General features: G+C 38.9%; 1 protein-coding gene across 7 annotated transcripts in view; it reads right to left on the bottom strand.

The window, feature by feature from the left end:
• Positions 1 to 27347, bottom strand: part of DGKI (diacylglycerol kinase iota) — a 200076-nt gene that overhangs the window by 48398 nt on the left and 124331 nt on the right. For 5 of the 7 annotated variants that reach the window (XM_058420356.1, XM_040062810.1, XM_040062806.2 and 2 more), the window contains 5 exons: positions 17949 to 18049; positions 8607 to 8686; positions 6714 to 6758; positions 3550 to 3619; positions 1101 to 1141 (listed from right to left, as the gene is read on the bottom strand). In XM_058420356.1, the coding sequence (XP_058276339.1) occupies positions 1101 to 1141; positions 3550 to 3619; positions 6714 to 6758; positions 8607 to 8686; positions 17949 to 18049 (337 nt within the window). Of the gene's footprint in view, positions 1 to 1100; positions 1142 to 3549; positions 3620 to 6713; positions 6759 to 8606; positions 8687 to 17948; positions 18050 to 25457; positions 25521 to 27347 lie in introns of all 7 variants that reach the window. The other 2 variants (XM_040062808.1, XM_040062809.1) reach the window with 1 other exon arrangement.

The following is a 27347-nucleotide window of genomic DNA, read 5'->3' as shown; positions in this document are numbered from 1 at the left end:
ACCAAAACAAAACAAAAAAACACTGAGTGTGAGTATGCCTTTCTACGTAGGCAAAAGAGCAGGAAATTTGCCACCGTTTGTGTTCTAGGACCAAAACACCATTTTAATTTTTTCCCCACAGGATCACAGGATGAAGGAGCAGGCATTAAAAATGACCACTTGACCGGTATCAAGTATTAGAAAAATGCAGAATAAACCAAACAGAGTCAAATTGCCCAGTTTAATCTGTACTAGCATTTTCTTCACCTCTGCCTTCCCAATGTCAGATTACAACATCAACCCATCTTTATGACTGTGTGCAAAGAAGTCCCACGGTGTCTACATGCAGACACTGAACACGGGAACTCTGAACTAAAGTCACAGCTCCTCCTGCTTGAGCTAAAGCACCAGCTGCTTTTACTAAGAAACAGTAACGTGTTCATGTGATTCAGAAACAGCTTACACAGTTCTCGGGGGGACCAGATACAAACAACCACAGCATGAAATCAAGAATTTGCACTTAATACTGAGACACTAATTGGCCTGTTCTGGCTACAAATCAGGAACACCAAGAGCCCTGTAAAATTTTCATGTCTTTTAGAAAATATATTCAGATTGTCAGATCTATGCCACAGGTTTGAATCCAGCAGAGATACACATCGTTTTGGGGTTCCTTTTGAGTATTTTATGCATCTCTGTTCATAATTCTCAAATTGAAACAACTTAATTTCCATAGCTATTTCATGGCTTGCATGTGCACACACACAGGAGCAAGACTTCTGGTGCCTAAAAAATCAGTGAAAAGATAAATAAAAATACATTGGTGCCACACAGACACCCCTAGTAAGACTTGATAAGGAAAATTGCAGAAAATTCTGATGTGTATCAGATCAGTAGTAAACAGAATGGCAGATGGTCAGCAGATACAAGACTTCAGTGAAATAATTTGAATTAGATCTACTAAAAAAAAGTCCAAAATTTTTTTCTCTGCTTCTCATGAGAAATTATGAGTAACATTTTGCAATACACAAGAAGAATGGCAGACAATTCATTTTAAGCTGCATTTGACGTAGCTTTAATATAAGAAATCTATAGAAACAAAAAAGCAAATAATGATTTACCTGAGATCTGTCAATGCGGTAAAAACGATCAGCAGAAGTTGCTGCAAGACAGAGAAACAACAGTAGAAAATAGTCTGGGCAGTACTGCATGGACCAGATGGGTTGTACCAACATCACTGGCTCATAAAGCCAGCCCTGTGTCAGGGAAGTCACAGCGACTCCACAAGAATGTAAGTTAATTCCTTATGTCCATATGAGGGGTGTGTCTGGGGTCAGTACCGTGACCAACATCTTTGTCAGCAGCGTGGACTGGGGATCGAGCGTGCCCTCAGCGCGTTCCCTGCTCACACCAGCGCTGGTGGAGCAGTGAACGTGCTGGAGGGAAGGAATACCAGCCAGGGGGACCTTGCCAAGCTTGAGAGGTGGCCCAGTGCAAACCTCATGGAGTTTTACCAAGTGCAAGGTCCTACACCGGCATGGCAACCCCACACCTACAAGCTGGGTGCAGAAGCAATTGAGAGCAGCCCTACAGAGAAGGGCTTGGCGGTGATGGCTGGTGAAAAACTCGGCATGAGCCACCTGGGTGTGCTTTTAGCCCAGAAAGTCAACCACGCCCTGGGCTTCAGTAAAAAGGAAAGTGGCCAGCAGGAAGCGATCCTCCGCCTCTGCTCTCGTGAGACCCCGCCGGGAGTGCTGTGTACAGTTCTGCTGCCCCCAACACAAGGAGGATATGGAACTGCCGGAGCAAGTCCAGAGGAGGGCCATGAAGTTGATAAGGGGACCTCTCTTACAAAGACAGACTGAGAAAGTTGGGGCTGTTCAGCCTAGAGAACAGAAAGTTGCATGGAGACCTCAAAGCAACCTTCCAGCATCTGAAAAGGTCTACAGGGCAGCTGAAGACAGACTCTTCATCATGAACTGTGGTGACAGGACAAGGAGCAAGGGGTACAAATGGGGAAAAGGGGAAATTTAGGCAGGATATTAGGAAGAAATTACTGTGAGAGTGGTGAGATAGTTGAACATGTTGCCCAGGCAACCTGTGAATGCCCCAACCCTGGCAGTGTTCAAGGTCAGACTGGGGAAGGTTTTGAGCAGCCTGGTCTAGTGAGAAGTGTCCCTGCCCTTGGCAGAGGGGATGGACCTAGATGATCTTTAAAGTGCCTTCAAACCCTTAACATTCTACAATTCTGTGGTATTCCTATCCTGTTTAATGCTGAATTTAAAGATAAGGCTTAATGAAACAGTAGTCACTGAGAACATTACCTTGAAATAAATATTTTAAAAATACATAAAATGGATTTCAGTCTTATAAGAATTGATTACATTAAAATATGAGACAGAAAAAACTATTTTGTTCCAATGAGACTATAGTAAGCATATACTGAATGTGATGGGTCTAATGGGATTAATTCAAATTCTGAATCTAAAGAACAGTAATATGCATGGGACCGCTTTGTAAATCAAATGCATGGCCACATTGATATATTGACTCTGAATCAGCAGTATGTTCAAGGAAAATTCATGCTACCCATGAAAAACACATGAAAATAGGGGTGTTCACTAAATAAAGCACATATCATGAATCATTGCCAATTAATTTATATTACTAACCCCAAAAGTGTTTATCATCTACAATGCGCTTCATCAGATGCAATATTTTTGTATCTGCTTTGCATTTATTTGGGTGAGTGAAATCAGGTTCATTCACTCTGCAGCTTTGCACAGTGATGTAGAATTGTAAGTTTCAGCACTTCACAGGAATATCAAATACTAAAGACAAAAACTGAACGCATTTACCCATCCAGCTTTCTCCAAAAATCAAACAGATTCTCACTATGGCTTTTATTAATGTCCTTTATGAGAGACAAGGAAGGGGGATTTGAAATTGCCAAGGAGAATTTGTTTTTGTTTAAAGCATTAAAAATTTAAGTCTCCCCATCCTGAAGATTTTGTAAAAGCGGATGCCATCCATTTCAGCTGCTAATTCCTGTGCTCTGGAGCCTGATGTAAAGCCCAGGTAAGTCATCAGCTTGACAAAGTCTGGGTCAAATACAAGTGCAGCTCTCCAGTGCAGAGTTACAAGGAAAGGGAAGGACCTTCCTGTTACCTAAACACTGTAGTGCCTAAAGACTGCAGCACCTGCAGAGAAACCAGGGTGAAGAACTCAGCATTACCAGCAGCTGCCACAACTGGCTGCACTCTGAGCTTGGGCAGTGTGTGCAGTAAAATCTGCTCATCACAGCAGAGACGCTGGCAAACCAAGCTTCTAACCCGCCCCAGGGGAACACCCCTCTGTGGGGTGAAAAGGCTACAACAGATATTCTGATTGCTAGATGAAGAGCCTCTTTCATTCTTTAGAGGGGAAAGGGGGGCACTTAGCTCCTTTTTTACCTGTTCAGTGCAACAAGAAGGAACAGTTACCCCTCTCTAGTAATACTCAGAACTATCCTCCGTAAGCCCACCAGAAGCAGGCAGCATGCTAGGCACAGGAGAAGGGAGATGCACTTACCATCTAGGAAGCACCATCTAGGAGAGAGCCTCTGAACAGATAGTACTCTGGGGAAAGAGCTTTCCTGGTCCTGGATAGGGCATGAAAATTACACTAATTATTAAATTATTAAATATTTAAAAAATCTTTTAAAAACCCAACAAATTATTTCTTCTCTAAAAAGGACTATTTTCTAGACTTTGACTTTTTCATTTTGCTTTACTGACATTGCACAATCTATGCAAAATCTATATACCCCTGGAACAACATGAAATTACTGGGGAGGAATTAAGATCTTCTTCCTGACCTATATTTATCAAAGACTCAAACAGGCTACCTCATGTGGTTTTAGCTCCTACTGAAGAGGCAAAAGAGATCAAAAAGGATCTAAGAGAGCAGAAGGTGATCATGGCTCTGCTCCATGCTGCTAGCAAATGCTCAGCCAACTTCCTAAATCTGCTGCATATAACATTTAAACACAAATATACTTGCACAGGTCGAAACAGAGTAGCATGGATCTTTGGCAGACAAAATTCATATAGACACAGATTCTATCCTTATTCATATCTTAAGCAACACAATCAGCACATTTGTAAATGTTGCAAATTCAGGTACATATTGGCTCAAGATTAAACTTTATTCCTCTTTCAGACAAGAGATCACAGAGTAGTATACCAAGTCATGGGGCAGGAAAAGAAAAAGTAAAAGCAACAGGGAGGATTTTACTTGATCCCATAAAACTTATCCTCATATACAGCTTATACCATCCAGCCTCTGTGCATCCCAGAGATGGGGACAATGACAGCATAGCATTCCATAAAGTGGACTATACAGGGGGAGCAAATAACACATCTCAGGGATTTCATAGAATCAGATTTAAAGTACAACTTTTTCTAATATGGGTGAACAGACTTGTGGGATTTTTAGGTTTGATTTTATTGCCACTGGAATGTTTGTCAGAAAATCAAGGATCTCTGAAATCCACTAGGCTTGCTGATACTGTTCTATCTACATGCACAAAGCTTTATGTATCTTAATATTTAGTCCACTCTGTGTCAAAGGGAGAGGGCTGCAACACAAAGGACAAAAGGAAGAAAACATCCAATGGTGTATACTAAAATGCAGTTTATAAAAAGAGGAGAAATGAGTAAAATTCAAAGATACAAAATGCTGAGAAAACGAAGATAGGAATACTGATGATAAATGTCAACTCAAGCCACAAGCTACACATTGTGAAGTACTAATGAACAAGACTTCATTACAGTTCAACTCTAGAACTATCATGCAAAGTCTCAGGCCCATGAGAATGATGTTTTGTGAACATTAAACTCATTAGAGAAACAAAACAGAATGGGAAAACACTCCAGTATATTTTTTTTCTCATTTGCACCTGGGTTTGCTAATATTTCTGCTGACAGCCTATTTTGAACTGCAGAGGAATCACACAAGAGAACTGCATTTATGAGACTTAAAATACCCACGACACCTTATTAGTGAAGTATGAAGACAGTTCCATCAGCTCAAGCACCCTATTCATGCCCTCTATCCCCCTCTTTTTCCCATTTCTGTTCTATTTAGAGGGATACCAACAAATATGGAATAAACCTCAAATTAACTTAATGAGACAATTTACAGAAATGACCACTGAAGGGAAGGAAATAAAAAAAAAAAAAGGAATCCTAGACAAACAAGTACCAAAGACAAAACACAGAGAACACAGAGAGGTGTGTATTTAAAATGTAACATCATAAAAATTTAATGGTATATTAGGGATTTCACACTGCTGTCCACTAGAGAAGATGCATAAGACAGCTAATTTATATACTGCTGTAACTGCAGAGGTTAGAGCCAAGTATGGAGCTGATTTCTGACATTTCATACTCTCTTGTACATCTCCCCATATACATAGTTTTAGTTCTTCATTTTACCTCAGGCAGTTTCCTACACATGGAGCAGTCAGCAGCCACTTGAGCTAATTTATAATGAGTGGAGCAGAATCATACGTGCTGGTTTATTAGTCAATTTGCTAGACACTAACACTGTTCTAAAACTCAGTTCCAGGGCAATGATTGATGAAAATGTCAAGAATATGAAGTTATCATTGGATAGGGAAACAAAGAAACAAACCATGAACTGACATAAAGAAGGCAATTCCAGGAAAACATGTCAAATCGCATTTTCTTATAGTGTCTGCAGTCAGTGCATCTACAGGCATTCTCATGAAACAGGAATTCTGTATCACCCAAGTAATCATTAGCCCCAAAGAAATTATCTGCCATTTCACCACATTTGGTTCCTGTAGGTTGGGTCCCCGTATGCTTTCTCAGTGGACTCGTTCCTGCTGATCCAACAAGATCTGCATTGTTATTTCTAGGAAAATGCCATCAACACCATGAAAACTTGTCCTGTGATCCTGAGCACTATGTAAACTGAGCATGGTTTGTGCCAAGCCTCCATGCTAATATCAGATCATTTCAGGAGTCAGTAGAGTTAGTCTCACTTGGTTTACTTCCAATTTAAGCACTCTACAAAGAATTATTTTACTGAGAGAAATACACATTCTTGAATGATACTTCCAACTGAAAAGACAAGTTCTGTATTGCATAAATTGTAGAATAAAGTTGTAAAACACAAAGAGACCAATTTTAAGAACTATCCACCTAAACTAAAACCTATTTATCTCATGCAGAAAACACACATGTTCATAGGATGGACTAAAACATTATCCTGAAGACTATGTAAAGTAAAGGTAGATGTCTGTCCTGTACAGAATTATTGAGAGGTTGGACCTGCTAAAGCACCCTTTTTTCCCTCAGTGATAGGCTTTATTACAACAGCTATGCAATGCAACATGTCATTGTTCAGTTTCTCAGACAGAGAAACAATTTTACTTCTGTCATTTACCCCACAGGACTCATTTTCTCATTCACTTCAATATAGAAAATACTGCTATTGCAATATCACTTGCATTATCAAGTTAATTTTAAAGGTGATTCCATAAAACTTGTCCAAGAGAAAGCAGAACTAGCTTCCAATATTTAAGGGCAAATAAGATAATCAGATAATTAGAAATTCATCTGACTATGGGTCTTTCACCCATGAACATATGGGTTCAAATGCAAAGAGTGTCATTACCATTTTTAAGCCTCTTTCTGTTCTGATACTAAAAGGAAAGCTTCTCTTACCTGGTAATGAACTCTCTGTGTAGTAGGTGTTACTGACTGTAGGTCCTAGCAGGAGAATGAAAGACACAGCAGTGATGAAAAAGATTAAAGCAACAAAAAGAGCTGTTTATAATTCTACCATCTGAATTGGTTGGGCAAACACAAACCATTTTGCAAATATTTTCCACTGGTTTTAAGCACACGAAATAAACTCCACAGAAAAGTTGAGGAAAGCTCATTCAAAGTTTAGATTTGTATGCATATGGTGAAAAAAAAAAAAATTCAAAAGAGAAAGAGATTATGCTAATGTATCTTTATCCTGTTACAAAAATCTATTTGTTCCAAGAGAACTCTCTAAATTTACAATATCAGCAACAAAATTAATGAAAATATGTCAAAAATCTTTAAGATGCTTTTGCAAATATTTCTGAGTGATTAATGCACTAAAGAAAGCCACTGACAGTTCTCTCTATTTTAAGACAACCTCACTCCAAGAAGGTCATATCAGAATTATCCTGACATTTAACAGGGTTCAGGCACCCAATTTATTTTAATAGAGATTTTGTCAAATAGTTACAGCACATGACATAGTTACTAAAGAGCCTGGCCTGCAGCCCGCTGCCCTCCAGCAGCAGGCAAGTTGGCAGAGCCCAGAAAACTTTGGCATCTCTGTTCCCAGAAAATGAGACTCCGTCAAATCAAGCACGCACACACAAAAGTAGTACAAACTCTGCAAAAGGTTGGATAAACACAGCTCCTCCACAACCACTATGAGTAACTCAAACAAAATATCTGGCCATGCTTCCTTCAGGGTTGTACCTAAAACTGCCTGAACTCCGTGTGAGATCATATTTCTAATCTGATGAGATCATCATCATTATTATTTCACCGTAATTTTCTGTTCTGGATACTTCAAACATGGACCACCTTACTGTATGGTTTTATGGCTGATAATAATAGTCACACCCCAGGTCTGAATGTCCAGAAATGCATTTGTTGAAGGGAATCCCGGCTGAAATGCAAAGAAGTGAAAGGCTGGAGTGAGATACTAAGTTTCATATTCAGACTGCAAGTGCAGAGCTCCAAAATCTAAGGGAAGTCAGTGGCTCCCAAAGAGTTCAATGGGAAGGGATGAGGTTCATAGCTCCTAAGTAAACTAGACCAACAATTTACATTTTTTAAAAAATGGTAATATATGGATAGTTTATAAATGTTATGTCCTCAGACATGTAAATGCTATTAGAAGTTATCACTAAGAGATTGAAGAAAATCAGACAATACATTAATGAAAATTCATTAGTTTCATCACTAAAGGGGTTCATACTTAAAATGATTTGGGTAATGAGGCATTTGCAGTCTGCATTTCCCTGGGTGTATTGTAGAATGAACTCTCATGAGGCAAGATGTTTGAGAATAAGAGCAAAACTAGTCTAGCTGCATGAACACCCATTTCTGTGTGTTTGAAAATATCTAGTTGATATTTGCTGTGTTTAGTGGCGTCTCAGATTACTCAATGACACTGTTAGAGAATGAAATTTGCATAATTAGACCCACTCAAATACCACAGTGTTTATCCTTGCATAACAGACTTTCTAATCCATAATTTATGTAGTTTCAACAAGGTACATGGAAAGTTCTAATATTCTATTATAAATCAAGGAGAAGTTAATACACCCATCCACCTCAATTCTGCTACCATTTAAAAGGAATCAGTATGATTTTTAATTTCCTGTTTAAGAAATATTTTTCAATACTTTTATTATCATATCTTAATTCTAGAATTTCGGTTTCAGTGGTAGGCAAATTGCAATACTCCTGATACATGGTTGTTGCAATTATTAGACCCCTGCACTCAGAACTGAAAGAAGCATAAAATAGGTTAGTAGATGATACCTGAATTCACAAAAGCCTCACCTCTTGCAGACGGTCAATGTACATGCGACAAGTCTCCAAGTCACAATCTCCTCGTACAACAATGATTCCTAGGGGAATGGCTGAAAAAATCAAAAACAAAGAAAAACCTCTTTAACTCTTTAACTATCACAGACTCGCAATGGTTTCCAACTCTGTTTTTTTAAATATCTTCATGAAAATTTTCTACCATCTAAATCTTAACAGTTATATAAAAGCAAGAGCATATCTTTAGTTTTACCCATCTATAATCATCAAATATTTCATTTTCAAGCATCTTTCATGGTTTCTTGAAAGAAGCTAAAACATATTCAGTTAAATTGTGTACTTCATTTTCAGATTTGAACATCAAATATTGTCTGTAAAGCAGAGGAACATACCCCAGAACAAGAGTTTTGGGAAGCACCTTATACCTTGAAAAAAGAGTGATATTTCATTCTCAGAACTCAAATTCTACAGATTTAAAGCAATAGAAGTCACAGCTTGATTTCAGGGAAAACTATTTAACACCTGGTTATTTTGAGGTAAGGTTGCTTTCAAATCAGAACCGACATTATTCCATCTACACACAGAATCGACATATCTCTATATTTAGTCAGACAGAAAATAAGAGATAACTTGTGAAAATGGAGCAAAACTTTTCAGGTTACGGCAAATTTTTAATAACAGGAGATTGAGGTTTCCACATTCATTCTGTTCTCGCCACCAAAAAGAGTCCAAAACAAATTCACAAAAAGAAAAATAAATAATAAAGAATACAATAAAAGAGAAACAAGTGAGTCCACAAGAAAGGCACCAAGATAGTTACCTACTAAAATTTCATTAAATAAAGAGAAAACAAGTGAAAATTCTTGAGTACCTGATTTTGTAAAAGTGAATCACTGAATCGAGTTCTTTTTTTTCCTCCCTGAAGGGTTTTTAATCAAATAAGGGCCAAAAAATTTATGGGAGCAGCAGGAAAGATATTTAAATCTTCACATGAAATATTCCAGAAGCAGAACAGAATATCAACTCATAAACAATTTCGATAACTGGATAATGAGCAGCAACACAATCACCAAGGTTTCTGAGATAAACAGAAAACACAACTGTGCTGCAACCCTTCCTGCTGCTGAAAAGAATTTGATTAAGAGGGAGAGATATTTAAATACTGATAAGTTCTTCATTCTGATAAGAGAACAAGACAGTGCTAAAAGATACTGGGGAAGAGAGCTCCTAGTTTTCTGGCCCACCAAGGCTTGAAGTACAAAGAGGAGCTCAGTGGTGTCCAGGGAGGAGAGCTGGGGAGCGCCTACTGCAGTCAAGGTCACTGTGGACCTCAGAGGCCAGCACAGGGCTCGATAATGCTACCAGAATTGTGTTTGGGAAGCGGGTGGAACAACATAAGAGCTATGGACCCAGGAAGACAGGAGGCAGGGAAAAAAATGCTGGAGAACATAAAGAAGGAATAGGCAGGAAGGAAGAGGTCTCACATCTCCTGAAACAACACTGGCATCAGACAGTGATGACAATCCCCCCACACATTTTCAGAAGGGTCAGGTGGAAATAGTGCTTGTGGAGACCTCCCAGACTCTTTCAGTACAGAACAGAGACTAAGAGACAAGCATAGAAGGAGGGTCAGAAACAGGGCTTGCTTCACACACTCCAGTGCTCTGGGTTACAGACTGATTCTCATTTCTTATTGTTCATTGTTGCTTAACCTGCTTCGGCAGGAGCCCCTTAAGCTCTTTACAGAGAGTTCTTAATGGCTATCTAGTTTCAATTGAGCAGATCCCTTTGTAGCCCTTCCTGAAAGGAGTGTTAAATTCATTTATTGCACTAAAAACTGAATCGCAGCAGACACGGCTACACCTGAAACAGCTACAGAGCGCTAGGGAGTTACTGGCACCATAGATTTGTCCCTCTTCTATGCACTTAATGAGGACTTTGACATGACAAAACAATACAGATAACACAATTGGAATCCTTAAGTATCACCATTCCTGAGAGACCAAAAGAGAAGGACCTTAAAATATTTGTAATTCTAAAGAAATCCACCAACATGTCTAAAAGGAAAAAACTAGCATGCAATAGATATCTTAGTGGTGATACTTTGTGAGTCTCATCTAATGATTGAATAAGTAGTGATTCACAGCTTTAATTAAATTATGTCGTACAGGTTCTTAGTGGTCAAAGAACAGTTTTGAAACTCAGGGCTGTGTGACTTCGTCCTCAAAAAGTGCTGCCTTAATTGTTTTGAAATAGCGAATTAGCATGATCTATGGCTTTTGGGGTCAATGGCTAGCTAAGGGATAATGTATGAGGTGGGTCTCAGGTGGTCCCATTCCATATTGCTCATGGCCTTTGAAAAACCTTTAAAGTCATTACTGGATAACACTACAGTATATGCTAAAACGTTGCTTTTCAATTGCTGTTGTTGTTGTTTGTTTGTTGATTGGTTGGTCCCTTTTGCAAGACCCATTTGGCTTTCGGCAAGGAAAATGTTCACAGCCTTCATTTTTATCATAAACCACAATAGACAATCAAAATGCAGCACACAGTCAAGACTCGCAAAGTGCTTCACAGTAGTTGCTATTCTAAAACAAATGCTCAGTGATTGCTAATGGGATAGAAACGCTGGGATTGCTGCTCATTCTACAAATAGTGCAATACCATGCAAAAGAGGCAAAATGAGTTAACTTATGACAAGTCAATTAAAGGCCAAGTCAACAACGTGCATAGCAGACAGTAACATTGTGGGGACTTTCACCCAGGACTTTAGGAGCCTCTGTATTTCCTGTGTGGATGAGGATGTGGACAGTACAGTACTGTGCTGTGGGGCACAGGGATTACTGAATATGCCAGGAGAGAGGTAGGGCTGCAAACACATTAAGAGAACAAGCACCACAAAACAGCTTTCCATGTACCCACACACTGTCCACTTCTGTGAATATATGGATAAACCCACACGTGAATATGCCAAAAATAAGGGATAGTCTTAGGTCATGAGCCAAGCCACAGCACTCAAGCAACAGATACTTTTTTCCTGAGACGCCTGCTCTTCTGGTCACTTGCATCCATCTCCTAGTTCCTTTGTGCTCCCTGGATGATGAAAAATGAATTTTTCCAGGCAGCTGTGATGAACAGCAGTGCAAGAACCTCAGGAAATGAGACAGGCAGACAGTTGCTTCATAATCTGAACCAGTACTGCAGAAATGGTTTTGTTCCTAACACTAACCAAAGCCAAGGTTCAGCAGGAGGAGGGTTGGGCAGACGCAGCGGTATGGCCAGACTGGTGTTCTAATTAACTGCAAGATTAGGAGTCCTCATGAAATTAGGTATGGAATTTATAAACAACAAACAAATCTTCCACCTATTAAGTGCCCATTATGCTGAATACCAAGAGCTAGTGAACATTTTAATAGTATTGAGGACGCAAACAGAAGAAGCCCAAATATACTTATATATATTATAAAATTCAATCAACTTCTCTGTTTACTGTTATGAAAGGATTCCATTTGTGATCTTAATACCATGATTAACCCACTCAAATCCCAAACAAAACAGCCTTGAGACAGAACATTACAGTAGATGTGAAGGGCAGGAAAACTCATTCTGATTCTGACATACCTCAGGGGAGTGGGGAGATTAGACATTGGACTGTAAATGTTTAATGTAACAAATAAAGGATCCTCACTACTGAGTATGTCATAAGAATGCCATTTTCCTGAAGGGCTTCCACTGATATTAAGAATAAGAAGGACCAAGTAAATTAATGGTAGAGAATTATAAAATATTCAGACATTTATATTAAGAGGCTTGGCTTTTGCCAGTATGGTTTTAATAAAACTGCGTTTGCACAAAAGGACTTTCTTACCACGCAAATCTAAGCCACGTATCTCTTCAGATCCCTTCTGCTTATTATACTGAGAAAGCTCAATTCTCCCTAGGGTCATTGGATTCTAGCTTTTTTAGCCCACTTTCAAAATCCTCACATATAAGGAGGTAAAACACAGTGGAGGTTATCAGATTAAACCAGACCATGTCTGAAAATGCAGTCATTCCCTCCAATCTCTCAATAATTTCTCCAAAACCCTGCCAAAAGGGAAGAAGCTGCCTAAGTCAAAGGAAGAGAGAACCTGTGCCAAACAAGGAACAGATTACAGAAAAAAAAAAAAATTAATAGCTGGGAATTGGAACTGGCTGGGAATGGATATTGGGACTGAGAGCTGACAGCAGAGATCAGGATAAACAACAAATAAGCATTTAGGGTAAAGAAAAAGAACAGGAACCTGAGCTGTGAGGTCTGTAGAGACTGACTAAAGCAGGAAGGATGTGTGTGGGATGAGTTTTCCAAAGGGGACAACCAGGACTGAAAATGTAAGAGGAAATCAAATCAGAAAAGCACTAAGGAAACACACAAGCAGAATATGGACAGAAGAACCTCACAGAAAAGCCTACATGAGAAAGAAACTACAGTGTGATTTCCTGGAAAGTTTGAAAAGGAGCATAATATTCTTGCTTCTCCCCACTTCTCTAAGGTAAATATAAATTTGTACCTATTTGAAATACAGACCATCTCTTCTAGTTTAAAGAAGATGGCAAACTTAATGCATGACAATTTCCCAGTAGCTCAAAAGGCAGAGGACTGTAATGAATATGCCCTATGAGGTGTCAAGATGAGGGAGATTTAGATTAGATATTAGGAAGAAATTCTCTACAATAGGAGTGGCAAGGCACTGGAATGGGTTGCCCAGAGAAGTGGTAGACATCCCATCCCTGGGAGAGTTAAGGTCAGGGACTTTGAGCAGCCTGCTCTAGTGGAAGAGGTCCCTGCCCATGACAGTGGGCTGGAGTAAGATGACTTTTAAAGATCCATTCCCACCCAAATCATCCTATAATTCTATAACTCCGTGATATGAAATTTCAATGGCTCAGGTTTACTCCTTCCCCCAGCCTCAGGCAATAACAATTTCCAATATTTAACTCACTACTGACTTCTAATCCTCTTGATCTCACTTTGACTTTCACTTTGCAGGGAGGCTTTAAGCAATCCATCCAACCCCTCCCAGTTTCAGGTCTTATGAAATCACTGTGATGAAGAAATTACTAAATTAGTTAATGTATACACAACACACATTGACAAAACAAAGTCGTTAGAGCAAGGTACTGACTTGTAAGCAGAGTGAAGGTAACGTTGTCTTTTATGGAGTTTCTATCAGGCGCCCAAAGATATCTCCCGACAAATAATTGTCCACTGGTGCATCCTTTACAGGATGAAAGAGAAGGTTTGTAGCTGCACAACCTGCCTCATCTAAATCCATCCAGCTCAAAGTTGCTTCCCAATATAAGCACATTTCTTTTGTGGCTCATCAGTAAGTCTTCTGCTCCCTGCTGATTTTATATATTAAATATTCAGGATATAAATACCAAGTCCGAAGTGCTGACCCTTTCTTACTTAGCTAGATTCTCAAAATCACATGAATTAGTCTCCAAATTAGCTTCAACCTGTGATATCCCTAAGTTCTAAAGAGTCAGAATGTCTTTGATAGATCAAGAATTCTAAGTGCACTTCTGGTATGAGGAGGCTACAGAATCACAGTACACATCACAATCACTCGCAAGCTTGTCACTCTGTACCTCTGTTATCCGATAAGAACTCTTAGGATGACCCCAAAACCCTCAGGTAACCCACAGATATTAGAGGTACACATGTTATAGACATTTAGCTACAGATAATCAACGAGACAAGAATTCAAGGTTAAAATCCCATCACGTTACAGCATCGTGCACACACACAGCGCAAGGAGGCTGCACAGAAAAGGATTGTCAGGTTAGAGACAAAACATGTTATAAACATGAAACTAAATTTTTTTGTTAATTTTCTTTTGAGCCTAGTGTGCTATTTTATTCTAGAGGACATAAGGAACAGCTACCTCTGAAAAAGAAAGTGTGGGAAACCCAGAGCTAATACAGGGCTGAGCGTTATTTCTGTTACTGTCATCACTGCAATTGGGTATGATTCCTCCTTAATCTTAGTGGTACTGAGGAAGCTAAAATTATTCTCCACGGCTAGGGCACACACCACAAGTTGAGGGCAATAAGCATTGACATACTCTATTAAAAAATCCCACAACTGTTCAGTTACTGCTTATGGTGAGTTTTTTCACTGATATATTTTTATGGTGCAAATCTGAAATTTTGTTGCTAAGAAGAATCAAGAAGCAGTGAAGATCACCAGGCCACTAGCTAGCTTTTGTTTGGTTTGTTTGCTGCCTTTTTTTTTTTTTAAACACAATTAGTTTCTGCACATGCCTCCATTATCAGGAAATTCTTAGTTATATTGGAAAGGAGAAAATAGGGTGTCACACAGAAATATTCTACTGTCTTAAAAATAACTTAATTGTTCAGCCATGGTGCTGCTTTGGATCACACTTTCCTGCTATAACAGGAAGCCAGAGAGAGTGCACACAAGATAAGCAGGCAACAGAGGCAGAATTAAATTCCGTCCACCCTCATATTGGCCAGAGATGGTGCAGGTTGTGACTAAGGCGACAAGTGCTTAGGACATGAATAAGGAGGTTTTAGAAAAGACAACTACATTTGCAGTGAAGAACACTACAACATAACTCAAATGCCAACATATATCCCTTTCTTAAAATGCTGCATGGAAGCATTCATCCCTCATCACTGAAGGATCAATAAGCATCCTCTGTACCATCATTAATCATCCCCCACACAATACCGAGATGCTGACAGAAGAGAAGAAGGAGCAAAGGGAGGGAAGAAAGGGACAATTCATAAACAAAATTTTGGTTAAATGGCAGCTGCATTGACAAGAAAAGTAGAAAACAACAGAAGGAGAATGAACTAAGGGCAGTCATGCCCTTCAAAGGACAAAATTACATTCTTTAATTGTTCTGGAGGCTTTCAAAATGAGGTCTCTACCTCCAGCAGAGTGAAGATTATTCTTCATTGAACTCAGTTTATGTCATAACCTCCTCTATGTCAGCAAGTGCAATCTTAGGTGAAATAGTTGATAGATTCAAATCAGTATTTCAAGTAAACAAGGGGGATTAATGTATTTACTGTGAGTTAAAATGATCCAGATTATTACACTGAGGACAGAGCTTTCAAAACTTTGTTACTGAGAATGTAACAGGCAAAAACCATAATAGATTCCTTGCTATTTTTCCTTCAGGGATAAGTCCTCATTACCTAGCTTCTTTTTCCTGTTCAGTTTGCTTAGAGATTCTGCTTTGTTCTCAAATTATTTAGGGAGGTCAAAGTATTTTTAATCCTTGTGGATGGAGAATGGATATTATGTGTAGCATTCCGGATTCAGTTGAAGGTATTCTTCCAAAGCCTGATGTACTTCTGCCAAAGTATGTACACTTGGTCTCCTGCAAGCATCTGGTGAGACATCCATACACACAAGAGCTACAGTCCTGAAGTAAACCAGGTTCTCTTTAGTAACAAGTCCCCAGTAAAAGACGCATTTAAAGTTATGGAACCGGAGAAGCAGGCTTATGACCATCAGTGTATAGTGCAAGTTACATGCCCTCTCACAGGACATTCCTATTGTAAAAGCTAAAGTGAAGTATCTTTTCTGGTTTCTTTTAGGATAATGGGATATCTGCTTCCTCATATTCTTAGAGTAAGTAACAAGAGTAATGCACAGGCATTATAAGGCCGTTAAAAGAAAGCTGGTAGGAAAAACAACTCAGTGAAAAATATCTGGGGAAAATAGTCGGGTCAAATTGTTATCAAGGTGGACATGCATTAACATCCAAGAGAGAAAAGGATTTTATTACAAATGACCCACCAATGTCCAAAAACAATCATTTTAACTCTTGATGAACAAGAATCTGTTTTTGGAATGATAACCTCTTAAGCACACTCCTAGTATGTGATCAAATACATATGGAATCTAAAACCAAGATGTTAGATCAGTTGCTGGAATTTTCTTATAATGTTATCATTATGAATTTTGGCAGGTGACAACATAAATACACAGTTACCACTGCAGCGACAATAGTGTAAGAAGTTGCATATTTTGTGGCAGAACATGTAATGGTTCCTAAGGACAAAATACATGCTAACTACAGACACAGAAAATTTACATCCATAGTAAGGATGGTTGAGGATAGTTCTCCCCAGATGGGAAACCCTCAGATGAACCAAGTTGTTACTTGACAGTGTTGGGTAGTTGTGTGTTCAATGTGGCCTGAAATCTACTCAATGTCAAAGTCTCAATTTAAAACTGAAGCAAGTTCTTCTCCAGTGAGGAATAATCCTGATCCTGTTAAAATTCTCAGTCCAGTGAAGAGGGTTTTGATTGCTTTAAATATGACCCAAATCCAGTAACTCCAGCTACGGCTGTCAAGATCTATATTAAAATTTAGGTGATTTCAATTCTTTTGTTGTAAGGAGAGACGGCAGATTGAGGAGGGGTGGGACTAGAAGAGTGAAATGGAAACAGTTTAACTATCTTCCAACAATAAGATAAGCAAACCAATTAAAAGGCTTGTCATCCTGTAATTACCAGAGCACTCTGTATTGCAGAGAGAACTGAAGCTCTGTTGCACAACAAACAGTCGTGCTTGTAATTTAATATGAATAATGAGCCAGATGCATAACAAGACTATTAAATTGTTGTCACATGCAGCCCTGTCCCTCATTGATTAATGACTCTGCGTGTCACCAAGGAAAGGAATTCCATTTTTAAGTGCAGATTGTAATCATCAATGTTGCCAAAGCAACCACTGTCTGCTTTTGACTTACCCCTAAATACGGCAATTAAACCATTACATGAGGAAACAAAACAGCGATTATTCTCTGAAATGGAAAACTGAAGGCTGGTAAAGAATAAGGGTGTTAGGGAACCCAGATTTGTTGCCCAAGATAAATGTACCTGTTCAAGAACTATGTTCCAGGTCAGTGCACACTCTCAATATCAAATATATCATGGTGTCCCACTCAGTTTGAAATCCGATGCTAATCATAAAATCCAGTAGTTTAATATACTAAAAACCCAGCGTAACCAACAGAAAGACATGAATAAGGAATAACCTCTGTGAAAAACACTTATTTTACAGTAAATATCATCAGAGTGCAGAAACAGAGTTAAATAAGAGAGCAGGTGGAATCTCTATATACGATCTATTTATATAGAGAGAACACATTTGTACATATGCACATATAGATGAGCAAACTCTCCTCATTACTCATGCAAAAACACATGCTTGAGTCTGTGTTTGGGGTTTTTTTGTTGTTATTTTTGGGGTAGGGGTTGTTTTGGTCAGTGTAAGATTTGTACAGAATGTTCTACCAAAAGCAGCTACAATCTGGCTTCTTCCAACTTACAAGCTTCCCGGAGTTTTTCCTTGTCGTAATGTAGCCCCTCGTATTCTTGTAAATTAATCCTGTTCACTCTGATCCTCAGGCGATCTGGGATGGAATGAGGACTGCAAGAAAAGAAGAAAGCTTCTTAGACAAAGTGTTCCCTGGAAGAGCACAGGAAATCAGGATATGAAGGGATTTCAATCTTCTCTGAAAGAAGAAAATGAACAAGCTTCTTCAAAAGTGGGTCAAGTCCCCACAGACCTATTCCTGCATTTAAAATTATGATTTTCCACTGCACAACAGCATAGACACTACACCTCAAATAATAAGCAAGATCAAGAATCCAGCTTGCTGTTTGTGTGACCTAATACTGAAAAGGTTTTTTCTGAGTTCTTACACTCCTATGTAGCTACTCTGCCCTTCTCCAGTTTCACTTTGTGTGCATTGTTAGAGCCCTACCACAGCCAGTAGAGAGATTTGCCAACCTGAATTTCACGACATGGAAAGATGCCTCTTGGGAAGTATCTCAGGACAACCTCTGCTCATGAGAGCATCCACAACACGTTACTGAAGGATCATGATCCAGCATCTCATGTCTGAGAAACAGTCAACAATAATGTGGCTAAGAACCAGATTTCTTAAGTTGTGAGTCTAACACTCAGAACCCAGGAGGCCTTTTAAAAGCAAGTAGCAGTACTGCAACCTCACTTTTTACAGATTTCAGTCTGATTTAGATACCTCAACTACTGACAATTTTGAAAGACTCAAAAGGTCAAATCTAGAAATTTAAATGTTCATATATTGATAGAATTTTTTCTAGAAAAGCTTTCTTTTTCATTTCACACTACTATCTACCTTAATGTAACCTATTGTTTAAGTTTAGCTGAATGCTATGCAAATTAATTTGGCTACATTTGCATCTTCCACTTTTAAAGAAAGATAGACAATCTCTGTATTATAATGCACATATCAAATGTCTGTCCTATAGGAACTCAGCTCCGGATCAGTTAAAAGTAGATTACTCATTCTGTAGTTTTACCAAAAGACTGTCTGTATTTTATGCTTTAATCTTGTTAGCAAAAGGACTCTGCCTACAGTAATATTGACTAATACACACTGTCTTTTGAAAGTCACATCATAAACATACAGGTTTTCTTCCTTCTTTGTCTCAGTTTTAAACTATTTGGCTTGCAGCATTATCACTGCTAGTGAAGGACAAGGCACATCTCACAAATGTTATCTGTGTTACCTCATTTCTAAACACTGGTTCAAATGTGAATTTTCTTCATTAAATTCATCAATTAATCAGTGGTAGACTTATGTCCTATCACAATGGGCCTCATTTCAAAATCATTATGACAATGAATAATCTGGATATCTCATGAAAGCAGAAGAGGAAAGACAGGGAAGCAGGATGATCTCACACCAACATCTGCCAAACCTTGGCTAATTGCCTCCTTTCCAACCTACCTGTGAGAACAGGATGGTGTTTTGACACCAAGGGGAGAGAAAGATAACACTGACTTCTGTAGACATGCTGACTCACTACCTAATGCCACGTAAGGAAGAAAAACAAATGTTATTTCTTAGCTTGAAGCCGATAGCAACCTATTGCATGCGCAGTATCACCTTCTGAGTCAAATTAGTCCTTTCACCCGAAAAGAAGTGAACAAGATCTTTTTCTTTGCTTGGAGCTGGAGGAAGAAAAATATCTAAAACAAAGATCAAGAATATATTTTTGCTTCCAGGAACCACACACACACTCTCCAAAATTCTCCTTTAATTAGAAAATGTTTAAGAGGACATTTCACGTGCTTTTGCAAAAGGTATAATTTTTGATATATAGGCGCATTGTTTATCTCTGACTTTGCCTCTGTAGAAGCAAGAAGCACACCATCTAAAGTGTGATATCTTTTCTGAGGAGAAATAGGAGCAGGTCCAGCATAGGAGGGCAATCAGAAGGCAAGTACCAGAGTCTGATATTCTGTTCCACCCTCCTCTCACACCATTTTTATATAGACAGGCTAAAACCACCACATAAACAGGTTGTGCGCTAAATCATTCGACTGGAGAGAAACAGAACTTGGCCTCTTGTCCATTTAAGAAGTTTAGTTATGTCTGTGAAAAAGATGTAACCTTGGAAACAGTAGCTTTCTATAGATAATAAACTATTATCAGAAATAACAATGCCAGGAGTTCCTTTCTACAAGGCAGAGAGTTATACACTTAGCCAGGTCCAGTCACAAGTAGCATATCCGTAATACATTCCTAAAAATGTGTATGTATTGACACATACACAAAGGAGACATTTCTTCAGTAGCTGAAACTTGATGTGTTTGTTCATCTGTTCTTTGCAAGCACCCTTTGCTCTCTTAGACTAGTCATTGGCTGACACATTGTGTCACTAAATATTTTTACCTATTCAAAATAAATTTGTTTCTAAAACTCACTATTTAAATATTCATTTCCTGTGCTATCAGTGCAGCAGTTGACACCAGGGTATATTGTCCTCATCAGTCAAACTAACTCAATTCATTCACAGAATTTTATTTAATGCAGCTGAGCAAAATATTTCCACTATCAACACTACTGTAGCCTTCATAGACATATGGCATCATAATCCCTATCATTATACAAATAGATCAATTTGTCTTTGTTCAGACATACTAGTATATCCAGAAACCAGAAAGACTAAATACATAATCATGTCCATGTAAAAGCAAATAACAGGGTGATGGATGTCACTGAACACAAATATTAGTACAGTATTAATAGAAATAGATGTCTCTGAATACTATGTAGAACAAGTTGCTCAACCTCAAGGAGAGGAAGAAAAGATTTCCACATAAAGCAGCAATTTATAAATAAATTTGGGGAGATTGATGCAATTTAATTCAACCTAAAATACTTAAATTACTTACCTCTTACCAATTATTTTTAAATGGTGTATTACACAGTCAACAAAAAGTATTTGAAAGTACAGATGAATGAAGTCCATTACCTCCTAAAGAATCTAATTAAGAACTCATTCCACAAACACATCAATCCACAGAATTAAATTCTAAATGTCATTTGCCTCATGAGCATGTAAGTAAAGATTGTGTCAACTAAAACATTCTGTTTGTTCATGTTTATAATTATTTCATTTAAACACAAACTTAAATATGAATCTTCTCCAAGATCTTTCAACTAGAAAACACTCAGCTTTTGATGAAGTCATTACTTCCTCCTCTCACCCCTATTAATCATCCAGCAACAAGTGAGAGGATGCCAGACAGCTCACTTGGAGCACAGCTGCTTTTCCTAGGAAAAGTGCTCCTGCCTCCAGTCACCCAGGGACAGGCTCTGCCCCGGCAGAGCAAGCTTGAGTCCTGCCCAAGCCTGGCACTAATGCACAGCAGCCAGTCACGCTTCTGCCATGCCACCAGCTTGATTCAGCTGGGAAGACAGACTTTAAATTATAAATGCCCCCTTCCCTATATTGATTATTTATGAACCCAGAGAACCATTTCTTATGCTTCATGTCTCCACAGAGAAAGGAATAATAAGAACAGACAATCCAACAACTCTACAGAATCCAGTGACAAATTTCTGATAGATCCTCAAGAATACAGCCTACACCATCCTACACACAGATTTTAACATAATTCAGTGAACAGAAAAGGAAATCCACTTCCCCCCCAGCCCCCCCTCCAAAAAAAAAAAAAAAAAAAAAAAAAAAAATCAGTCCTTTAGGGGATGTTTGCAGTGATCATGAATGATTAATGAATTACCTGTCTCCAAGAGAAGAAATAAACATGAAAAATTAATTAACTGTTCCAGTGTTTAGAACAATTGGAAAGGGAAAGCTGTAGCCAAAAGAGAAAAATTAATTTACCTTACTTTCAAGATCACATTGATGGAGCTTGGAAATGATACATTGAAGGAAATTTTCTGACAACATCTATCTACTTAAAATATAAGAGATGCCACAACACAGCAGACTCATTCAGTCTCCTTTATGGACAAATTTCACAGCTTCACAAAAGTTCACTGCTATTTTATTTAACTACTATTTTGTTACTATTTTAATCCCTTGATAAGAGCTTTATCTATATTAAAAAAAAAAGGGACACCAAAATTTAAACAAACAAACAAACAAACACACTTGAAATTATAAGCTTTATCACATATTTTTTTCCTTTCATTTGGGAATCTGAGCTAGATGAGCAGCCATGTCATAGAACTCTGGGGCAAGGGATAGACCCCTTGGTTAGGAGAAGCATTGGAAAGAAAAGATAAATCTCATGGATGGGATAAGAATTTCATGATATAACAAAATAGTATAATAATAATAGATATGGTAATAATAATAATTGTAATGATAAGCGAGGGGTAGAGAGAGTTGCAAACATGAAAGAAAAAAGTGATGCATGGTTGCTCACCATGCAGCATATCCCCAAACAGCAGCCAGACCCTTCCCAGGCAGCTCCTCCAGGTTACACACTGGGCATGACCTTCACTGGTGTGAAACACCCCTTTGGCCAGCTTGTGTCAGCTTACCTGGCCTCCCTCCCTCCCAGCTTTGAGTGCAGCTCCTCAGCAGCAGAGTGTGAAACACCGAAAAGTCCTTTACTTGGGATAAACTCTACTTAGCAACAGCTACTAGGGAGAAAATTTGGCCACGTTGAAGCCAAAACCAGGACGTAAGGGTTATCTCAGATAAACCAGGTTAACCCAGCTGTAGTAGATTATTTGACACTTTCTTATCTCGCAATTGCTTCAGCAAACACATTTGGCTTTGTAGAGGCCACACGGACACTTAAAGTACCGACATATAATGAAATTCCAAGTAGAATCCTGGTACTTGATTTCTTCCCCTGCATGCTGGCTGTGCTTCTCTCACACTTTCACCTTCCAAGCACAGTGGGTTCCCCATAAGTAATAATCCGTCTAAAGAGAATTATAGAATTTTTGGGGGGTTGGAAGGGACCTTAAAGATCACTTAGTTCCAACACCCCTGCCATGGGCAGGGACACCTTTCACAAGGTTGTTAAAAGCCTCATCCAACCTGGCCTTGAATACCTCCAGGGATGGGGTGCCCACAACCTCCCTGGGCAGCCTGTTCCAATACCTCACAATAAAGAATTTCTTCCTAATATCTAATCCAAACCTACTCTCTTTCAGAGATGATACCACTTGTCATTGCATGCTATTGTAAATGGTACCTGTCCATACTTCTTGTAGTCTCCCTTCACGTACTGGAAGGCCACAATTAGGTTACCCCAAAGCCTTCTTTTCTCCAGGTTGAACAATCCCAATTCTTTCAGCCTGTCTTCACAGCAGAGGTGCTCAATCCTTCTAATCACCTTGGGGGCCTTCTGCTGAACTCACTCCAGCAGGTCAGCATCCTTCCCATGATGGGAACCCTGAAGTCGGATGCAGCATTGTGGGTGAGGTCTCACAAGAGCAGAAGAGAGGGGCAGAACCACCTCCCTTGACCTGCTGGCGCCACTGCTTTGGATGCAGCCCAGGATATTGTTGGCTTTCTGGGCTGCTAGAGAACACAGGACAGCTTCATGTTCAGAAACCCACATGTTAAAAAGGAAAAACTGATGAAGAAACAATGAGTCTCAATTCCCTGTAAATTATGTTTCAGAAAAAAAGGAGAAGACATCCATGAGCATTTTCATCCTTAACTGTGCCTTTGGAGAACAGTTCACATTCTACCACTTTCTCCCTTACACCTTGTCTCCTACTGTTCTGTATTAGACTCTTCTCTTATAGACAGTAACCATATTCAGCCTGACAAAGATGATTCTGTTTGGAATTTGGAACTCTAAAAGCAAAAGCATTTTTTTCTATTACCCTTTTTTTTTTCATTCACACAGGTTTTATATGCATACTCTACTGAAATCCTTACCACATCAACTCCATAAAGGAGTAGTATTCACCAATATTGTAATATTTGAAGATATTTTTATTTCCATTTATGCAGATTTTGTAACTGAAATAACAATTACAGCCTACCCACAGTGTTTATTCCACTTGCAGAAGGATTGTAGGAGCAACGCAAGTAAATATTTTCTTTTTCAACAGTAATTTTTTCAGCATTTCTTCGCATCAACCACACAAGACAAATAAATGTACTCTCACATGTGCATCTTCTCACCTCCGAACATCCAGCAGGAAAATGCAAGTTTTTACCTTCCTTCTAAGAGACCCTCAAAAATATAACACTTTTATTTACTTACACACCTTGTATAAGCTTTTGCTATGGATCACACTACAGTTCTACTGTCTCTGCAAAAATAAGACCATATAAGCCTAATAAATCGGCCGCCCCAAATGCCCATGGATCTCCTGCAGCAGAAATCCTGACATTTATCTAAGACAGGCTATATCCATCACCAGGTCTCAGCAGGATCTGCCCTGCTGTTCAGTACTAACTGAAACTCAGTCTGCTTCTTTGTTGTTCAACAAAGAAACAAAGGCATATTTGAATCTCAAAGCCATCATAATGCAAATCAAATTTCCTTGTTACCTCATAGGTTCTTATTTTAATTTGCCAGACACATTAATTGGCAGCCCCAGTCAACAGCATGTTTAATCTATTTTTACAGATTTTAAGATATAGAACATCTTTGACTTTCAAATTAGTTTGGGGCTTACAAGTCTTTCTCTCTCTGCTTTATTCTGACAGCTGATATCAAATGGGACATTAAAATGAATTGCATCAAAACTTGAAGGTCATTTTTCAAGGGATACCCCTGAGCTTGGAAATAGTATTCATTCTCCTAGACACACAGCTCAATGTTCTGTGTAAGAAAGAAGGGTTACCTCAGCTTTTTTCTAGATGTTAATTTTGATGCTAAATTGGTGAAACAAGTTGATTTCATTACTTTATGCTTCTCAGCAGAACACAGCAAACAGGACCCATGGAAAAGGCACACCACACTGGAAATCTTTCCTTATTTGCAAAATAATTTGCAGCTTTCTGAAATTTCACAAAATCAGAGAATGATTGAAGCTGGAAGAGACCTCTAAGGGTCATCTGGTGCAAACCCCTGCTCAAGCAGGACCACCTAGAGCAGGCTGTCCAGGACAGCTTTGATTATGACTGAAGATGAAGATTCCACAACCTCTCTTGGCAATCTGTGCCAGTGCTCTTTCAACCTTATGCTAAAAAGCATTTTTCCTCATGTTCAGAGGAAATCTCTTATGTTGGATGGAAAAGATCTCATCTCAATTCTTTCCAGGAATGGTGCCTGGCATTAAACTTCAGATGTGCCGGTTGCTATGGATGTTTGGGGAGCTGGCTCATGGCTGAACCTGGTTACCATCACCAGACCTCCTGCACCATCACCAGACATCCTGCTCACCTGACTTGGCTACTGTGGAGCTGTGCCCTTCCTGGCAAGATCCTGTGCCCATCAGTCATGCTCTTCCCATTTTTCACTGGATTTTACTGCCCCATCTCCCGGCTGAATGACACAGGGTAATAACAAAAGTCTGTGGAACTTATAGAATAGAAAAAAGCCAGATACTCACACAGTGAAGGAATCAGGGGGAGCCGAGACTCTCCTCAGGTCAGCAGACTGCACTTTATGGATACTATAAGGCAGCAGGAAATGAGTGGCCGGGAGAAAAACGGCACACGGTGAGGACAGACAAGAAAAAAAGGTGAGAGAGAGAGAGAAGGAGTGGAAGAGAAGAAAGAAAGAGAAAGACACACAACATTTAAACAGAAACAAAAGGAATGTGTCACATAAGCGTTGAATGAAGGGACATGCAGAGCTCTGAGTTCACATTAGGAAGCCAAGAGCAACTGAAGACATGCAAATGGAGAAAATCGCTGCTATGTGGTACTCGGGAGCTTTCTAAAGACACAAGTGAGCACCAGTGACAAGCTCAGCACGTAAGTACACAAGGAAGACAAGGGACCCCAGAATTTCTTCCACAGGCACTGAAAACTTTCAAGGCAACAGACTTTGGAAGTAGGTCCAGAAATGCAAACAAACATCAAAGCTGATCCAGATGGATGGAATTGTCTCCAAGGGTTGACCATTTCTAGTTACTATTTAAGAAAAAAAATACCCTTAGTGGAGATTTTGTATCCACAATGACAAATTGCTGATTCCATCCCTCTTTCTCATACCTTAGGGAAACTTGCATTTTATATGTAGTGACTCCCAATTCACCTTTAGAGTTTATATTCAAAATTACCCTTTCTTTTTTTTTTTTTTTTTTTTTAATGTATCAAATATGTTTTATCCAAAAGCTCTTCCCTCTTCTTTCTCTTGAATTATACAGGATGCTCTTCCTCAACCCAAACCAAAAGTTAGAAGGAGCAAAATACATTTCGCAATTTAGAAAGTGTTCATTAACTGAAGCTTACTGGGGAGTATAATGCAGGAGTTTCTAGTCAGAAAATTATTCCTGGAAAAGCTGAACCACAGTTTCTCTTCTTATTCCCCATAATTTTTGGTATAGCTCACAACAACCATGTTCTTGGCTCAGTCACAGAAAACCTAGCTATGTGTTGTCTCTTTCACATGCTACTGTGATCAATAGTGGAGAACAGGAAGGAGAACATAGCCAACAACTGTATCAAGAAGAAAAAACAACAAAACAAAACAAAACAAAACAAAAAGAGCGCACCACCACCCACAGAAAGAAGAGGATCAGGACAAAAAAATACAGGAATAGTGTAAAACTTCTTCAAATTAAGTCCTTCTCTACTCACTCCTGCTTCTTATCTGGCAATAATATCAAAGGTGACCATAATAACAACCCTGTGTTTCTGTGACCAAGATAATTTTCTGATTGCTTTCCTGGCAAAGAGCTCAAGATGGGCTGTCTAGTAATTAAGGATAGCTCCAGATTCACTGACTTATCTCACACATCTAATATTCAAATGATAGTCATAAAAAACCCTTAATCTGTCATGTTCAATCCAATACCAGGCTTTTTGGGAGATTCCAACAGAACAAGGATTTATATCCTAGAGATCAAGTAAAAAAAAAAATAGATAAATTTCTTCACTTGTGCAATACTACCAATCAGCATCATATTGAATTAACTACTTACAGTACTACCATGCTTCCTGTATTTCAAGCTTTAACAAGTCATTTACTTTTTATCACAGCAGAAGATTCAAGCCCTCTCTCCTTCCTTTTCAACACCTCAGAGCGAAGTACATACACCGATATATATAGAAATAGATGTAAATATATACACACAGAGCTTCTGATATGTGAAGCTGAGACTACAGTTCCTGACAGATTATTTGCATTTTCCCAAGACACAGATATGCAGAAAAATCCCTTAGCCAAAGGACTCTGACAGCAATTTAGTGTACCATGGCACATTTAAATCCAGCCAAACCACAAAGAATATCCCCTTGACAATTGGCATATACTACAAAACTGTATTTCCCTA

This window comes from Hirundo rustica, chromosome 4 (genome assembly GCF_015227805.2).
Source record: "Hirundo rustica isolate bHirRus1 chromosome 4, bHirRus1.pri.v3, whole genome shotgun sequence".
Lineage (NCBI taxonomy): Eukaryota > Metazoa > Chordata > Aves > Passeriformes > Hirundinidae > Hirundo > Hirundo rustica.
Note: the sequence above shows the minus strand (reverse complement) of the source record. Positions and strands in the feature narration are given on the sequence as shown.